Source organism: Piliocolobus tephrosceles, chromosome 16, assembly GCF_002776525.5.
Source record: "Piliocolobus tephrosceles isolate RC106 chromosome 16, ASM277652v3, whole genome shotgun sequence".
Taxonomy (NCBI): domain Eukaryota; kingdom Metazoa; phylum Chordata; class Mammalia; order Primates; family Cercopithecidae; genus Piliocolobus; species Piliocolobus tephrosceles.
This window is the reverse complement of record NC_045449.1, coordinates 75992245-76010488: the sequence shown is the minus strand read 5'-3', so window position 1 is coordinate 76010488 and position 18244 is coordinate 75992245. Positions and strand designations below refer to the sequence as shown.

The following is an 18244-nucleotide window of genomic DNA, read 5'->3' as shown; positions in this document are numbered from 1 at the left end:
ACACCATTCTCCTGCCTCAGCCTCCCGAGTAGCTGGGACTACAGGCACCCGCCACCTCGCCTGGCTAGTTTTTTGTATTTTTTAGTAGAGACGGGGTTTCACCGGGTTAGCCAGGATGGTCTCGATCTCCTGACCTTGTGATCCGCCCGTCTTGGCCTCCCAAAGTGCTGGGATTACAGGCTTGAGCCACCGCACCCGGCCCAAATCGTTCTTTAAATTTGAAAACACTAAACCTCACTGAGCAGTATGCTGTGTAGCAACAAAAATTACAGTAATAAAAATGCGCCCCGCCCGTCCACCCACCTTGACTTTCTTGCATAAGCGGTTTCTGTAGCTGGCCAGCCTCGTGGTTTAAGTAGCGTTGCATGATCCCATGATCCCTGCTGGCCTCCAAGGACAGCCAGGGGTGTGGGTGGCAGGAAGGGTTTGGTGGCCTGGCCACAGTGGGGAGCCTGGTGCTCTGAGCATCTCCCACCTCTGTGTGCTGTTGGAGCCTCAGCAGGCATGGGAGCTGCCCCGTCATCCACACAGGGACTGAGGCCCAGCGTCGTTCCCAGGTTGCTGCCAAGCTGCAGGAGACAGAGCGGGCGTTACGGGAGCAGGAGGTGGTGCTGAAGGCCGTGACCCTGGAACGAGACCAGGCCGTGCAGGCCCTGAGGATGCATGGGCTCCCCGGACCAGGGGCACAGGTGAGAGTGCCCAGCCTGCTCTTTGAGACTGTGCTCAACAGCAGCAGTGGGAAAATAGGACCGGATCCCCAAGTCCTACCAAGACTGCAGTTAATTCTTTCAGTTGTGTTCTTTTTAAATGACCTGTTGCACAAACAAGGGTAAGTGGGAAGCTTGAGAGAGTTAAGGTGAACTCGGGCTTCTTTGTATCTTTCATGTTCGAAAGCTTTAAAAATCCCAAATCCAAACATTACTAGATAGCAGATGTTCATGTGAGTTTGTTCTTATGGTATTGGCTGAGGACCGTCACAGCAGGTCATTTTATGCTAGGAATCTGTCATCACCGCTTCTGATTTTGTTGGGCAGTGACGTTAGTGGTCAGTAGTTAAGTACTCATCCTATGCCAGGGTTTGCCCTTAGGCCTTGACGTCCCTCCACTCATTTCATCTTGGAGGTTGGCACCATGTCCACTGAGACATGGTGACACTAAGGAGCTTGCCTGAGCTGTCACAGCTCATCAGAACAGAGCTGGGTCCACAGGCAGACGGGAGTAGGGTACAGCGCTGTAGGAGGCTGGGGGAGAGCACAGAGGGCCCAGCATGGGAGGACTGCCCTAGGCCTGCAGATGGCTTTTCTTTTTCCGTGGGGTGTGGTATACGCGGTAGAGTGTACGCAGGCCTGGAGCGTACAGGTCAGTGCAGTCGACACGTCAGTGTGCCCAAGCACCCTTACCACAACACGACCACCGCAACACGACCACGGCAACATGAGCACCGCAACACGACCACCCGAGAGTCCCTGCCCCCTGCTGGTCCCACCTCCCCGCACAAAGCCGCCGCTGTTGCGCATTCTCTCCTGTTCGATTCGCTTCTCTGCCTGAGGCTTGGCTTGTCATGAAGGGCCTAGATGGGCAGGGCTTCCTCCAAGAGTGCCAAGGCAGCCTAGTGTACTTAGGACTCAGATCCTAACTGGTATGAAGATTGTTCCTAGCTCGTCCTTCATTCATGTGGTTTTTACTCATTTGTTTTGAGACAGGATCTCGCTCTGTCACCCAGGCAGAAGTGCAGTGGTGCAATCTCAGCTCACTGCAATCTCTTCCTACCCCTTGGCCCAAGCAATCCTTCCGTCTCAGCTGCCCAAGTAGCTGGGACCACAGATGCGCATCACCATGCCTGGCTAATTTTTGGAGTTTGTTTGTTTGTTTGTTTGTTTTTAGACAGAGTTTCACTCTTGTCGCCCAGGCTGGAGTGCAGTGGCGCGATCTCAGCTCACTGCACCACCACCCCCACCACCTCCTGGGTTCAAGTGATTCTCCTGCCTCAGCCTCCCAAGTAGCTGGGATTACAGGCATGAGTCACCGCACCTGGCCTATTTTTTTTTTTTTTTTTGAGATGGAGTTTTGCTCTTGCTGCCCAGGCTGGAGTGCAATGGCATGATCTCTGCTCACCGCACCCTCCGCCTCCCGGGTTCAAGTGATTCTCCTGCCTCAGCCTTCTGAGTAGCTGGGACCACAGATGCTTACCACCATGCCCGGCTAATTTTTTGCATTTTTAGTAGAGATGGGGTTTCTGCATGTTGGTCAGGCTGATTTCAAACTCCTGACCCAGGTGATTTGCCTGCCTTGGCCTCCCAAAGAGCTTGGATTACAGGTGTGAGCCACCATGCTCGGCTAATTTTGTATTTTTAGTAGAGATGGGGCTTCTCCATGTTGGTCAGGCTGGTCTCGAACTCCCGACCTCAGGTCATCTGCCTGCCTCGGCCTCCCAGAGTGCTGGGATTACAGGCATGAGCCACCATGCCCGGCCTGGTTGTTAATCTTAACTTTAGCCAAGACAAATGCCAATTCAGTTACTTACCTAGGGATGGGTCTCAGGCTGAAGACTGCTCTCCAACAGACAAGCAAGTCCTGCCTCAGCTCTTCTGCCAATGTTGTACAGCAAAATAAACTGTAAATCTTGACCAAATTTGGGGAGATCGGATTCTCTGGAGGGGGTGCTCCCAGACCTCGGCAAATTGTCCTGTTGGTTTGAGCCATAAAGTTGGCTCATTCCAGTACCAAGTACTGATAGGAGTTTTGTCAAAGGTCAGAGGCGTCTCCACTCAGAATCTCCCTGTGGTTACCAAAGTGTGAACCCAGAAAATCTCAGACAGGTCTCCGTTAATTTAGAAGGTTTGTTTTGCGAAGGTTGAGGATGCACACCCCTGACACAGGCTCACGAGGTCCTGATGACATGTGCCCCAGGTGGTCAGAGCACAGTTTGGTTTTATACGTTGTAGGGAGACGTGAGTCATCAATCAACATGTGTAAGATGAACAGTGGTTCCGTCTGGAGAGGCGGGACAACTTGAAGTGGGGAGAGGGCTTCCAGGTCATAGGTAGATAAGAGACAGATGGTTGCATTCTTTCGAGTTTCTGATGAGCCTCTCCAAAGGAGGCAGTGAGATATGCATTCACCTCAGTGAGCAGAGGGTGACTGAATAGAATGGGAGGCAGATTTGCCCTGAGCAGTTCCCAGCTTGACTTTTCTCTTTGGCCTAATGATATTTTCCTTTCACACTGCCGAGCCCTCTGAGCCTTGCTTGCGGCTGTGGCAGGAATGCGCAGCCAGTGAGGTCGTGCAGCCAGCACCCTCAGCGCATCCTAGGACACAGCCTGGTAAGCCCGTGGGCACTCGGTATCCCAGTTTGTAGCTGGCCAGGTCGAGCGCGGCCTTCAGCGGTCTGCCCCTCATGCAACTGTTTCTCCAGGAGAATTCTTTCTTCATTTTGGTTCTACTGTAACTATTTTCCCATGTCATTACAATTCTTCACAAACAGAATCTAAATGTGTGCATATTTTATCAAGTGGCCACACCGTCACGCACCTAGCAATTTTCTCACCAATGGTCCTTCATGTTGTTCACCAGTGTTATCACGGCGCTGTGGTGGGCAGTTTACTGTCTCCGTTTCTAAACTGCCAGTTGAGGTTCACGTTCTGTTCGCATTCTCTCCACCCTTAAGCACGGCGTGTGAAGCTCTCCTGGGAGCCCAGGCCAGCTGGCCTTGCTGGTGAGCATGGAGGAGCCCATGGGAGTCAGAGCACCCTGGGAAGGGGTCCAGGTCTTGCTTCAGGCTTGTATTCACGGAGTGCGGAGCGGGGAGCAGGCTCTGCATCCCTCAGGGTGGCTCCGCAGGAGAGGAAGCTGTGCCTTTTGCACACATCTTGGCTGGACTCATGGTTGAGCTGGGCCAGAGCCCTGGGACTTTGTTTCCCTTTGCAGTATCCGGGGTCTGTGCTGGCGTCTGGAAGCAGGTGTTTCCTGGAATGTGTCTGCTGTTCTAGTTGTTCACAGCCAGAGGGAAAGACTCATAGCGGCGAGTCCCTCCTGGTCGGAGGCAGAAGTGCCCCCACCTTTGGTTAGAGAAGGACACTCCTCACCTAGAACCGGGTGGGTGGGGCCTGTCTCTCCTCCTGCACCAGAGCCACCTCGCCTCGTTGTCCTCCCACCTTGGTGGCTCCTTGTGAGGCCTGTCATCCCTATGCCTGCCCTTTGACCCGAGTGTAACATGTCTGTCTTCTCTGGTTGCTTGTAGAGTTTCCATTGTGTCGCTGATTTTTCAGCAGTTTGATCATGCAGGGCTCTCTGGTATGATCTTTCTGTTTATCCTGCTTAGGCTTCACTGAGCTTCGTCATCTGTGGTGTACAGTTTTCATCGCATTTGTAACATGTTTGGCCTTGTCGTAGACGCGTCTGCTGCCTTCGTGTTCGTCTGGGCTCCTGGTTCCTTGTGCACCTTGTTTCTGGTCTCCAGAGCTCTGCTCATTTTTTCTTCTTTGGCCCCTTTCCTTCTGAGCTTCAGTTTGGGTATTTTCTGGTGCCTGGTGTTTATATTCACTACCTTTTCTTCTGCGTGCTCCGAACCTGCTCTTCATCCTATTCAGTGGATGTTTGACTGTACATAACGCAAAGCTGGCCACTTTATTTTTTGGTGCACCGTTCAGCAGTGTGAAGTGCATTCACACGGAGATGCAGCCCTCACACCACCCTTCTCCAGAACATTCTCCTCTTTCCAAACTGAAGCTCTGTCCCCAGAAACACGGCTCCCCTTCCCCGCCCCCAGCCCCAGCACCCCCATTCCACTCCACTTTCTGCCTCTGTGGATTTGACACTCTAGGGATCGCAACAGTATGGAGGGTTCAGGAATTTGAGTGTCATGTTTGCACCTCTGTCAGGCCAGGAAGGAGGGATATCACAACCCCGGGGGGGAGGGACCACAGCCCAAGCTCAAGCAGGGGACTGGCCCTGAGAGGGGCGCAGGGAGGGCGGAGGCGCAGTCTGCCAGGACGAGCTGGGGAACCGTTCATCTTTTTGTAGTCATTTTTCCTTGCATTTGACAGATGCTCCTCGGGCAGCATGAAGAAGAAATAAGTAAAGACTTTCCATCCAGTGAGATCCAGCGGCTCCGAGAGCAGAACACGAGCTTGCGAAGCGTGATTGCCCAGATGAGGAAAGAAATGGAGGCTCTAAGCCATCAGATTCCTCCTCCCGCCCAGACGGCGGCAGAGAGCACAGATGCAAACCAGCCTGACCCAAAGGCTGGGGGAGACACCGCCACTCCTGGTGAGTAACAGGGAGAAAGGGACAGAGCGGGAGGGGCAGGGGGAGAGGAAGGGAGGAGGACAGACGGGAGCGTGGGTCTCCACTGGCTTCGGGGAGGCTTCATTTCAGAGTCCTGTAAGTTAACATGCCCTGTAATAAATTCAAAGCATGAAAACTGCTTTTTCTCCAAGAGAAGGAATCGTCAGGGTTTTTTTTGTTTTGTTTTGTTTTGTTTTTGAGATGGAGTCTCGCTCTGCCGCCCAGGCTGGAGTGCAGTGGCCGGATCTCAGCTCACTGCGAGCTCCGCCTCCCGTGTTTATGCCATTCTCCTGCCTCAGCCTCCCGAGTAGCTGGGACTACAGGCGCCCGCCACCTCGCCTGGCTAGTTCTTTGTATTTTTAGTAGAGATGGGGTTTTACCGTGTTAGCCAGGATGGTCTCGATCTCCTGACCTCGTGATCCGCCCGTCTCGGCCTCCCAAAGTGCTGGGATTACAGGCTTGAGCCACCGTGCCTGGCCGGAATCTTCGGTTTTATACCAAAAAGCTTTTATATTTGTAAACTAGAAGGAAAAAATGAGGGTACCTGCTTGACACACTTAAAAAACCTGTTTTAGACCTCAACCAGGGCTGGCTTGGTGTTGTGCTGTCCCAGAGTGGGTTGGTAGCAGGGGCTGGTGGACCACAGGCCTTTCCTCCAGAGAAGTGTCCGTGGCAGAGCTGATGAGGGCTGCCCGATGCCCGGGAACCCCATGAGTGGCTGTGGGTGGGCGGATGCCAGGATGGATGCAGAGCTTCCGTTCTCGAGGTGGGACTTGGCCCCTCGCACAGAGGCACGTGGGCTGGCGGCAGGTGAAACATTTGCTCCTGATCGCGAGCCCTTCCTGGAGAGCACGGAGACTGTGCTGGTCTCTGGCTGGCACACTCTGGCCAGTGAGGGGAGGGAAGGTCTTTCAGTCTGACACACACAGAGAGTGTGGAAACTGCTGTGAAGCTCTCGTGTGGGGAGGACAGGAGGACAGGCACAGTGAGGCAGCGGGCACGAGCTGGCATCGGCTTCCTGAGCTGGTGCTCACAGGAGGGCGGTGCAAAAGGATGCATGTGTGTGTTACGTTCACTGGGCTTTTTTTGGCAGATTATGTTCTGGCCCTTGAAGCAGAAATACGAACTCTAAAGCATAAGTTTAAAACTCTGGAAGAGCATCTAGAAGATGTGCTGGATCCTTTAAAGATGTCCTCACCTCGTGCTGAGTCTCAGCCCAGCGTCCGCACCTCAACAGAAATGACTGGTGAGAGTCTGCGTCTCACTGGGCTACTTGCTGTCCCTTCATAAACTGAAATCTGACCCCTGCAGAAAGTCCACTCACAGCAAATATACAGCTCCAGGCTATTGCAGATTTCAGGGCAGTGTCATCCGGCCCGGCAGCCCCTTGTGCTCCCTCCAGAGCCCACGTGCCCTGGCTCCTCACTGCAGTTAGTGTTCCCTGTTTCGGTGTGAATAGAATTCTGTGGCACCTGTGCTCTCTCTGGCGTCTTCAGACCTACACTGTGTTTCACTTGATAATGCCAGATTCTTCTCCGAAGCACCCCTACAATTTACACTCCATCCACAGCGTGCGAGGCAGCCATGGTGCTGCATGCGCGCCAACACTTACATGGTCAGTGGCTCCTTCTGTTCCCTCTAGTGGACACGTAGCACATCCTATTTTGGTTTAATTTGCAAATTTCATGAGATTCGTGGGATTGAACATCTTTCCTGTGTGCATTGGTATATGATTGGCTAGGGCTGCCATAACTCAACACCACAGCCTGGGTGGCTTAAACAGTGGGTATTTATTTTCTCACTTCTGGAGTCTGGATGTCAGAGATCAGGCTGCCGGCATGGTGGGTTCCTCCTGAGGCTTCTCTGTGGCTTGCAGACGGCACCCTGTCCCCTGCACCCTCATGTGGCCTCTCCCTTGCGTGCTCACATGGCTCCTCCCCTGCTGGGTGCTCACTCCTGGTGTCTCTTCCTCTTCTTTTTTTTTTGGAGGGGGGACAGAGTCTTGCTCTGTCACCCAGGCTAGAGTGCAGTGGTGTGACCTTTAGTTCACTGCAGCCTCTGCCTCCCAGGTTCAAGCGATTCTCCTGCCTCAGCCTCCTAAGTAGCTGGGATTACAGGTACACGCCACCACGCCCGGCTAATTTTTGTATTTTTAGTAGAGATGGGGTTTCACCATGTTAGGCAGGTCTCGAACTCCTGACCTCGTGATCTGCCTGCCTCAGCCTCCCAAAGTGCTGGGATGACAGGCACGAGCCGCCACGCCCGGCTCTTCCTCTTATAAGGACAACAGTCCAGGGCCCCAGCCTTAGGACCTCATGTAACCTTACCTGCCTCCTCAAAGACCTTGTCTCCAAATACAATCATGTTCGGGGTTAGAGCTTCAACCTATCAATTTTAGGGGACACAGTTCAGTCCATAGAATTGGCCTTTTGATAGCCTCTCTTTTGAAGCTCCAGGCCATGTTTTTTGCCCATGTTTTATTGGATGATCTGCCTTTTGTCATAGATTGTTTTTAGGGTATTTGATTCTGAATATGAGCCTCTCGCTGGTTTTATGGGTTGCAAGTATCTCCTCCCAGTCTGTGGCTTTGCCTTTTATTCCTTCACTGGTGTCTTTGGTGAATGGATGGTCTTCATTTCAAGACAAACTCACAGGCTAATCTATTCCATTGTGGTTAGTCCAACATCAAAAGGTTCATTCTAGCATTCTAGCATTCTTTTTCGTTATTCTAACTTCCTTTTCCAACAATGAGAAACCTGGCTCGCCCCTTCTCACTGACACATACTTTGATCGAGTCCTCTTGGTGTAACCAATCCCCCATTGCTGCTGCAGCCCCTTCCCCTATTTGGAGGCCCCTCTCCTGCCTGGATGCCTCCCCAGCATCACCGAGCTTGACAGCCCAGCCTGGCTGCCTTCCACTCAGCTGCCTCACCCGGCTGGAGCCACAGTGCCCCTCAGGTAGGGGAGGCAGGCCCCACCTACAGGCCTAAGTCAGGAAAAGAAAGGGAGGAGCCGGACAGGACACTCCACTGGCACAGATTGTCTCAAATGAGGGAGGTTTTGGCCGGGCGCGGTGGCTCAGGCCTGTAATCCCAACACTTTGGGAGGCCGAGGTGGGCGGATCACCTGAGGTCAGGAGTTTGAGACCAGCCTGGCCAACATGGTGAAACCCCGTCTTCACTAAAAATACAAAAAAATTAGCTGGGCGTGGTGGCAGGCACCTGTAATCCCAGCTACTTGGGAAGCTGAGGTAGGCGAATCGCTTGAACCCAGGAGGTGGAGGTTGCAGTGAGCCAAGATTGCACCATCACACTCTAGCCTGGGTGACAGAGCGAGACTCCGTCTCAAAAAAAATAAAATAAAATAAGGGAGGTTTTATTTTTCTTTTCCAATGCGGATATTGTTTACTTCTTCTTGCATGATTGCCCTAGGTAAACTCTCCAGTGTGATATTCATAATAGCTGTCTTTCTCCCTAATCCCAGAGGAAGAACTTTCAGCATTTCACTTTTTTAGGTTTAGTTTTTGCTGAAGGTTTTTTGCAGTGGGGGTAGTGGAGGGAGGTTAAGGAAGTTTCTTTCTATTCCTGTTTTAATATAGATCTTCATTTTTTAAATAATGATTCTTTGTTTTTGTTTCATATATTTTGTATCTTTGTTGTTGGATGTGTATACATCTAGGATTATTATCTTTTTAGAATAATTGACCCTTATATTGTTATGTAATCTTCCTCTTTATCCTGGCAACGTTCTTTGTTCTGAGGTCTACCTTGTCTGATATTAATTAATCCACTCAAGCTTTCTTTTGATTCACGTTTGCATGGTATAACTTTTTCATCCCTTTTTCTTTTTACCTACCTCTGTCTTTTATATTTGAAATGAATTTCTTTTTTTTGAGGCGGAGTCTCTGTTGCCTAGGCTGGAGTGCAGTGGCACAATCTTGGCTCACTGCAACCTCTGCCTCCTGGGTTCGAGCGATTCTCGTGCCTCAGCCTCCCAAGTAGCTAGGGTTACAGGCATGTGCCACCATGCCCAGCTGGTAGCGTTTGTATTGTTAGCAGAGACAGGGTTTCACTATGTTGGCCAGGCTGGTCTCAAACTCCTGGCCTCAAGTGATCCACTTGCCTTGGCCTCCCAAAGTGCTGGAATGACAGGCGTGAGCCACTACGCCCAGCCTAAAGACAAAGACTGTTGAAAGCATGCAGAGAGAGCGATGCATGGCCTTCAGGGGATTGTGACCGGAGCGGCAGTGGGTTCTCAGCAGCAGCTGTCATCAGATTTCTCTTCAGAAGGAAGTGGCATAATGTTTTTCAAGTACTGAAAGCAAAAACTGTCAACCCATAATTATACATTCAGTAAAAATATTCTTCAGGAATGACGGTGAATAAAGATATTCTCAGATGAAGGAAAAGTTTGTCACTGGCAGACTGGATCTAAAAGAACCGATAAAGGAGGTACTTTAGACACAATGGAAGGAAGGAAACTAGGAACGTCAGGAGTGAAGGAAAACTAATGGCAAGGGTGAATATGATAGACACTCTTTCACACTTGGCTTTTAAAATTACGTTGACAGGCCGGACGCCATGGCTCATGCCTCATGCCTGTCATCCCAGAAATTTGGGAGGCCAAGGCAGGTGGATCACCTGAGGTCAGTAGTTGAAGGCCAGCCTGGCCAACATGGTGAAACCCCATATCTACTAAAAATACAAAAATTAGCTGGGCGTGGTGGCGCATGCCTGTAGTCCCAGCACTTTGGGAGGCCGGGTGGGTGGATCACTTAAGGTCAGGAGTTTGAGACCAGCCTGACCAAGATGGTGAAACCTCGTCTCTACTAAAATTACAAAAATTAGCCAGGTGTGATGGCAGGCGCCTGTAATCCCAGCACTTTGGGAAGCTGAGGCGGGTGGATCACTTGAGGCCAGGAGTTCAAGACCAGCCTGGCCAAAATGGAGAAACCCCAACTCTACTGAAAATACAAAAATTAGCCCGGCGTGGTGACAGGCACCTGTAATCCCAGCTATTTGGGAGGCTGAGGCAGGAGAATCGCTTGAACCCGGGAGGCAGAGGTTGCAGTGAGCCGAGATCATGCCACAGCACTCCAGCCTGGGCAACAAGAGCAAAAATCCATCTCAAAAAAAAAAGAAAAAAAAAAAAAAGTTTTTGCCTTTAGTTTTCAGAAATTTCATTATGTTGTAGGCTGGGCGTGGTGGCTCAAACCTGTGATCCCAGCACTTTGGGAGGCCGAGACGGGTGGATCACAAGGTCAGGAGATCAAGACCATCCTGGCTAACGTGGTGAAACCCCGTCTCTACTAAAAAACCAAGAAAAACTAGCCAGGCGAGGTGGTGGGCACCTGTAGTCCCAGGTACTCGGGAGGCTGAGGCAGGAGAATGGCGTAAACCCAGGAGGCGGAGCTTGCAGTGAGCTGAGATCCGGCCACTGCACTCCAGCCTGGGCGGCAGAGCGAGACTCTGTCTCAAAAAAAAAAAAAAGAAGGAAATTTCATATGTTGTATCTGGGCATAGATTTCTTTGGCTTATTCTTTTTGATATTAATCTGAAGGTTTATGTCTTTCACCAAATTTCAGAAGTTTTCATCCATTATTTTTCAAGTATTTTTTCAGCTCCATAGTCTTTCCTTCGGGGACTCTGAGGACACGAACGTTCGGTCTTTTGTTATTGTCCTGCTGGTCCCTGAGGCTGTGTTTTGTCTTTTTTTTCCATTTGTTTTCTCTCTCGTTCAAATTGGATAGTTCCTTTTCCTCTGTTCTTCAGGTTCTTCCGTTCTTTCTTTTGTCATTTCCGTTTTGCTGCTAAGCCCATTCAGTGAGATTTTTGTTGCTGTTTCTAAAATTTCCATTTTGGTTTTCTTTTTCCTTTTTTTTTTAAATTGTGGTGGTTGTTTTTGAGACAGGGCCTTGCTCTGTTGTCCAGGCTGGAGTGTGGTGGTATGGTCATAGCTCACTGCAGCCTTGACCCCTGGGATCGAGGCACCCTCCTACCTTAGCTTGCCGAGTAACTGGGACTACAGGCTACAGGTGTGCACCACCACACCCCGCTAATTTCTTTTTATATTTGTAGAGATGGAGTGTCACTATGTTGCCCAGGCCGGTCTTGATCTCCTGACCTCAACTGATCCTCCTGCCTCAGCCTCCCAAAGTGTTTGGATTACAGGCCATCACAGTTGGCCTTAGTTTTCTTTATATCTTACTTTATTGGAACTTTCATTTTGCCATATGTTTTTAGAGTGTATTAAATTGCTTGCTGGAGTTTTTTGTTTGTGTATTTGTTCATTTTTTTTTAGAGACAGGGTCTTGCTCTGTCACCCAGGCTGGAGTGCAGTGGGCATGATCATGGCTTACTGCATCCTGGACCTCCTGGGCTCAAGCGACTCTCTGGCCTCAGATACCTGAAGAGCTGGGGTTATGGGTACATACCACCATCCATGCCTAGCTAATTTGTGTGTGTGTGTTTTTTTTTTTTTTTTTTTTGTAGAGATGAGGTTTCACTATGTTGCCCAGGCTGATCTTAAACTCTTGGCTTCAAGCAATTCTCTCACCTCCACCCTCCCCAGTAACTTGCTCGAGTATTGTTATGACGGCTGCTTTAACATCTTCATCCCATAATTCCAATGTCTGTGTCATCTTGGTGTTGTCTCTTTCATTCACGTTGAGATTTTCTCGGTTGTTAATATTACGAGTATTTTTTTTTTAATTAGAGATGGGGTCTCACTATATTGCCCAGGCTGTTTTGAAACTCCTTGTCAAGTGATCCTCCTGCCTCAGCCTCCCAAATTGCTGGGATTACAGGCAGCCTCCTGTAATTTTTTACTGTATCATGGACATTTTGAGTGTCACATTATGAAATTCTGGTTCTTATTAAACCTGTGTTAATTCTGTCATTTATTTTATCGGATAAGTCAGCCTTTCTGGGTTCACACTGCATATCCTGGCCCACTCTGGTGGGCTGAGGTTTGAATGTCCATTACTTTCCAGAGCCTTGATGATGCTATTTTACTGTGCCCACACGTGAGCTGCCAAGTGGCCAATTAAATCCTGGGCAGTGTCCCCCACCAGGCCCAGTTGTCAGAGGTTTTGCTGTGCTGGTTCTGTTGATTCTGGCTGGTTTTACACGGCGGATCCTCGGGGGTCTTCACGCAGACCTCCTTCCTCCTGTGACCCTCCCCACGTGCTCTCCCAGAAGCTGAGATGGCCCTTGTCTATACCAGGCTGTAGGACCGTGGGCTGGCAGGAGGGCAGGTGTGGTCCCAAGGACTCCACCTGCATGTCCCCGTCTTCCTGCTCCATTGGTCCCAGGAGCAGCTTCTCTTTAGCCTTTTTTTTTGGTCTGAGCTCTGGGTTGTGGCTGCCTAGCACCAGGCCAGTGTGTGCAGGAAGGAGACAAAGGACTCCCTGCCAGCCATCCCTGGGATCCGAGGCCCCTAGACGCTCAGGCTTTGTTTCTCACCGTTCAGAATCTTCCCCTAGTGGGGCTTTTTGTGTTCTGGCTGGGCCTTTAGCTGAGATTAGCGGGGCAAAATGGGGTTGGACTGCAGGGTCTCCATCATGTTAAACCACCCTTGCAGTTCCAGGAAGAATTCAACATGTAGTGATAGATTCTTCTTTTTATAATTTGACAGATTTGGTGTGCTGATATTTCTTTTGTTTTTTGTTTATATGAGACACAGTCTCGCTCTTTGACCAGGCTGTTCTTGAACTCTTGAGCTCAAGCCATCTTCTTGCCTTGGCCTCCGTGTAGCTGGGATTACAGATGGCGAGCCACCAGGCCCAGCTTGGTTTGTCCATGCCCGTGTTTTATTGAGAATTAGTACATTTATGTTAATGAGTAAGACTGGCCTATAATTTTCAGTTCTCATAATGTTCATGTGAGGTTTTGGAATCAAAGTTACTCTGGCCTCATAAATATGTTGGAAAGTATTCTCTATTTTTCTGTTTTCTAAAAAAGTTTGTATCAGACTTATCTTAATTTTTCTTAAATAATTGGTAGAATTCAACTTTAAAACCAGCTGGGCCTGGAGTTTTCCTTGTGGGAAGGTTTAAAATTGTGAATTCAGTTTTTTTCATAGTTATAGGACATTCAGATTTTCTTTTTTATACCTTTTTGATGTTATATTTTACTAAGAAATTGTCCATTTCATCTAAATTTTCAAATTTTTGACATAAAGTTGCTTGTAGTATCCTATGAGTTTTTAAATATCTGTGGGGTCTGAAGTGATAACTCCTTTTTGCCATTAATTATATTGGTCATTTGCTTCTATTTTTTCCTTGCTTAGTATTCCTGGGTGTTTATTTCAGCCTTCTCAAAGAATCAACTGTTGGTTTTGTTGATTCTCTATTATACATTTATTTCCTGTTTCCTCAATATCTCATACTGACGTTATCTTTTCTTCCTCCTACTTTACTTGGCTTTTTTTTTTTTTTTTGACGGAGTCTCACTCTGTTGCCCAGGCTGGAGTGTCGTGGCACAATCTTGGCTCACTGCAACCTCCAGCTTCCGAGTTCAATTGATTCTCGTGCCTCAGCCTCCCGAGTAGCTGGGCCCACAGGGGCACACCACCACGCCTGGCTAATTTTTGTATTTTTTTTTCAGCAGAGACAGAGTTTTGCCACATTGGCCAGGTTGGTCTCCCACTCCTGACCTCAGGCGATCTGCCCACCTCAGCCTCCCAAAGTGCTGAGATTACAGGCATGAGACACCATGCCCAGCCCTGTTTGGCTTTAATTTGGTCATTCTTTTTAAATTTATTTTTCTGCTTGTGTGTGTGACAGGGTCTCACTCTGTTGTCCAGGCTGGAGTGCAGTGGTGCAATCATAGCTCACTGTAACCTTGAATTCCTGGGATCCAGGGATCCTCCTGCCTCAGCCTCCCGATGTGATGAGATGATAGGCAGGGGCCACTGTGCCTGGCTCTGTGATTTCTTGAGATGAATGTTTGGCTCACTGGTTTTCAGCCTGTCTTTCTTTTCTAAAATATTTATCTAAAGCTGTAATTATTATTGGAAGGACAGCTTTAGATTCATTCCTGAAGTTTCTAAAGTAGTAGTGTTGTTATCTTTCCATTCAAAATAGTTGTTAATATCCATTGTGATTTTTTTCTTTGACCCTGTGTTATGTGGCATCTTTATTCTCAATTTCTAAATAAGTGGCTCTTTATTTGGACAGACTGGAGCAATTGGTCTCTATCAGACACTGCATGGTAAGGTCAGACTTTTTCCTACAAGGATTCTTGCTTTCTTTACATGAGGATTATGCTTTCTGTACAGCATCTCTCATCGTCACGTAGACCCAGATCTGCTGACGCCAATGAACAACAGCTTTGCGTTGGGGTCAGCCGCTGGTGCCACGGCCTCACGGGAAAGGGAGCGCTGATAGAGATGTGTGTCTCCCCTGAAAGGCCTTCCTTCGTTCTCAGATCTGAGCTGACAGAAGCCACTCTTCTCTGCAGGAGGGTCTGTCCAGGCCGGTCAAGCTGGAGGGTCTGTCCAGGCCGGTCAAGCTGGAGGGTCTGTCCAGGCTGGCCCGGTGTCCTCCGGACTGGCACTTGGGAAGCTCGGAGACAGAGTGCAGCTCCTAAACCTGCTGGTGACACGGCTCAGACAGAAGGTGAGGCACTCGGGTTTGTGGGGTCTTCCTCCTAGAGAGCCATTGCCGGGGGAGGGCGCGTGGGCTCTGAGCGACTGCCCGGTGCAATCCCAGGTGACCTCGGGCATCCACTGACCTCTCTGTGCCTGTTTTCTTCTGTGGAAGGGGCCGTGGGGAGGTCCTAGGAACCAGTTCATCTCAGGTGTGCTCGTGGAAGGCCTGCCATGAGAGTCTGGGAAGCACGGTCCAGGCAGTGGAGGCAGTGCTGGCGGCCAGACCACCAGGCCCTGGCTGTGCCCACTCAGAGGGGTCCTGGTCCACGGGGCGTGTGTGTGGGCTGCCTGATGCCACCTCCCCACTCAGAGGAGTCCGGGTCAACAGGGCGCATGTGCTCCATGTCAGTGACGAGCTGCACTTCATCTGAGACACTGGAGCCTTGGCAAACGCTGTTCTTTTCAACCTTCTGGGCCCTTGCCTTTTGGGGGTCGGGTCATACTCCTGCTGGGGCCAGTATCTGCATGCATCTAGCAGCGAGTCCACCCTGTTTCCCGTGGGGCTGGGGTCAGTGCCTTGGTTTGATTACTACAGATTCCTAACATTGTTTTGATTTTTACTTTAAGAAATTGTGTGGCCAGGCATGGGGGCTCATGCCTCTAATCCCTGCACTTGGGGAGGCCAAGTTGGGCAGATCACCTGAGGTCAGGAGTTCGAGATCAGCCTGGCCAACATGGTGTAACCCCATCTCTATAAAATACAAAAAATTAGCCGGGCATGGTGGCAGGTGCCCGTAGTCCCAGCTACTTGGGAGGCTGAGGTGGGAGAATTGCTTGAACCCAGGAGGCGGAGGTTGCAGTGAGCCGAGATCACACCATTGTACTCTAGCTTGGGCAACAAGAGTGAAACTCTATCTCAAAAAAAAACTTCTTTTAATTGTAAAATGCATTAATATATAACAAAGTTTACCATTTTGACCATTTTAAAGTGGACCTATCAGTGGCAGTACATTCACGATGTCGTAGAAACATTCTCACTATTACCAGAGCTTTTCTCCCCACCCCAGATAGCAGCTCGGTACCAAAACCACACAGCAGTGTCACCCCTTCCCTGCTTCCCAGCCTCTCGGAACCATTCTCCTCCCCGTCCCTATCAATTTGTCTACTGACGGGACCTCATATTGACACAGTCATACGGCAGTTGTCCTTTTGTCCTTTTGTCCTTTGTGCCTGGCTCTTCCATTGAGTAGAATGTTCTTAGGGTCAGCTCTGCGTATGTCAGGGCGCCGTTCCTTCCTGTGGCTGGCGTATCCCGTTGTATGGATGGATCACACTTCATGTATCGCTCATGCACTCAACATTTGGGTTGCTTCCACTGTTTGGATTGTGCATGACACTGCTGTGAACGTTCCTGTGTGGACTTACGCAAAGTTCAGTTCTCCTGGGTGTACACCTGGGAGTGGAATTGCTCTGTCAGACGGTCACACTGTGTTTACCCCTCGAGGAGCCGCCACGCTGTTTTCCCTGACGGTCACCCTATGTTTAACCCTCGAGGAGCAGCCGCACTGTTTTCCCCGACGGTCACCCTATGTTTAACCCTCGAGGAGCCGCCACGCTGTTTTCCCCGACGGTCACCCTATGTTTAACCCTCGAGGAGCCGCCGCGCTGTTTTCCCCAGCAGCCGCACCATTTTACCTCCACCAGCACTGTGTGAGGGTTCCGGTTCCCCATCCCCACCAGCACTAGCTGTTTTCTGGCTGTGATGCTAGTCATCCTGGTGGGAGTGAAGTGGGGCCTCACTGTGGTTTTGATTTGCATTTTCCTGATGACTCCTGATGTCGAGCAGCATTTCACTTGTGTCTTGGTCGGCCATTTGTCTTCCTTGGGGAAATGTCCGTGTAGATCCCTTGCCCAGTTTTAATTGGGTTGTCTTTTTATTTGAGTTGTAAGAATTATTTTTATATTCCAGATACAAGTCCCTTATTAGATTTATGATTTGCTACATTTTTTTCCCATTCTGTGGTTTGTGTTTTCACTTTCTTTTTTTTTTTTGAGACAGAGTCTCACTCTGTCACCCAGGCTTGAGTGCAGTGACGTGATCTCGGCTGACTGCAACCTCCGCCTCCCAGGTTCAAGCGATTCTCCTGCCTCAGCCTCCCAAGTAGCTGGGATTACAGGTGTGCACCACCACGGCCAGCTAATTTTTGTATTTTTAGCAGAAAGGGGGTTTCACCAGGCTGGTCTCAAACTCCTGACTTCAGGTGGTCTTCTCACCTCCGCCTCCGAAAGTGCTGGCATTACAGGTATAAGCCACTGCACCCGGCCTGTCTTTTCACTTTCTTGATGGTGTCCTTTGAAGGACACCGAATGTCTCTAGTTTTGATCCAGTCCCATTGTTCACGTCTCCTGTTGCTTGTGCTTCTGAGTTGTGCTGTCCTCATCCCGTTGCCTTTATTCCTTGTGAGGCGACATAACGAGGGAACTTCCACATGTCCTCTCACATTGTAAATACGTAAATCACACCTTCCCTGCAGCCTCTGCTTCTTCCCTAATGCAGAACATCTCTCTAGAAACAAAGTATTCCAGATTTCCCATCTGCCGAGGGAGTAGGCAGTGCTCCAGAAATTGGATGCCTTTTTTTAATCTTCCTAAGATGTTTGATGGACTGATTGAAATTGACAAATATGACTGGGCGAGGTGGCTCATGCCTGTAATCCCAGCACCTTGGGAGGCCGAGGTGTGCAGATCACCAGGTCAGGAGATTGAGACCATCTTGGCCAACATGGTGAAGCCCTGTGTCTACTAAAATACAAAAAATTAGCCAGGCGTGATGGTGCGTGCCTGTAATCCCAGCTACTTGGGAGGCTGAGGCAGGAGAATCGCTTGAACCCGGGAGGTGGAGGTTGCAGTGAGCTGAGATTGTGCCACTGCACTCCAGCCTGGGTGACAAAGCAAGACTCCATCTCAAAAAAAAAAAAAAGAAAATGACAAATATAAATTGTGTATCTCTGTGGTGTGTGACATGATGTTCGGAAACATGTCCACACCGTGGAATGGCTAAATGAGGCTAATTAACATGTGCATTACCCCTCATACCTCTCATTTTCTGCTGATGCCTAACGTCTCACCTTGATTGGAAGTGCATCTTTGTTGTTGCAGTGAAGAGGAACTTGGATACTTTTCCATTTCTGTCGAGGCGGTTGAAGATCCGTGTACACATGAGGGGCTTCAGTCCTCCAGTCGGGGGGTTGAAGATCCGTGTACACGTGAGGGGCTTCAGTCCTCCAGTCAGGGGGGCTGAAAATCCGTGTACCCATGAGAGCTCCAGTCGGGGTGGGTTGAAGATCCGTGTACACGTGAGGGGCCC

The 18244-nt window shown here is 49.8% G+C and overlaps 1 protein-coding gene across 14 annotated transcripts in view; it reads left to right on the top strand.

Moving 5' to 3' along the window:
- The window catches only part of CCDC57 (coiled-coil domain containing 57), a 127662-nt gene that overhangs the window by 57438 nt on the left and 51980 nt on the right, over positions 1-18244 (top strand). For 13 of the 14 annotated variants that reach the window (XR_003309722.2, XM_026455833.2, XM_031934309.1 and 10 more), the window contains 4 exons: positions 558-689; positions 5046-5268; positions 6380-6532; positions 14748-14905. Coding sequence is in view for 13 of the 14 variants with exons in the window: in XM_026455833.2 (XP_026311618.1) it covers positions 558-689; positions 5046-5268; positions 6380-6532; positions 14748-14905 (666 nt within the window). In the remaining variant the exon portion in view is untranslated. The remainder of the gene's footprint in view (positions 1-557; positions 690-5045; positions 5269-6379; positions 6533-14747; positions 14906-18244) is intronic. The other variant, XM_026455834.2, reaches the window with a different exon arrangement.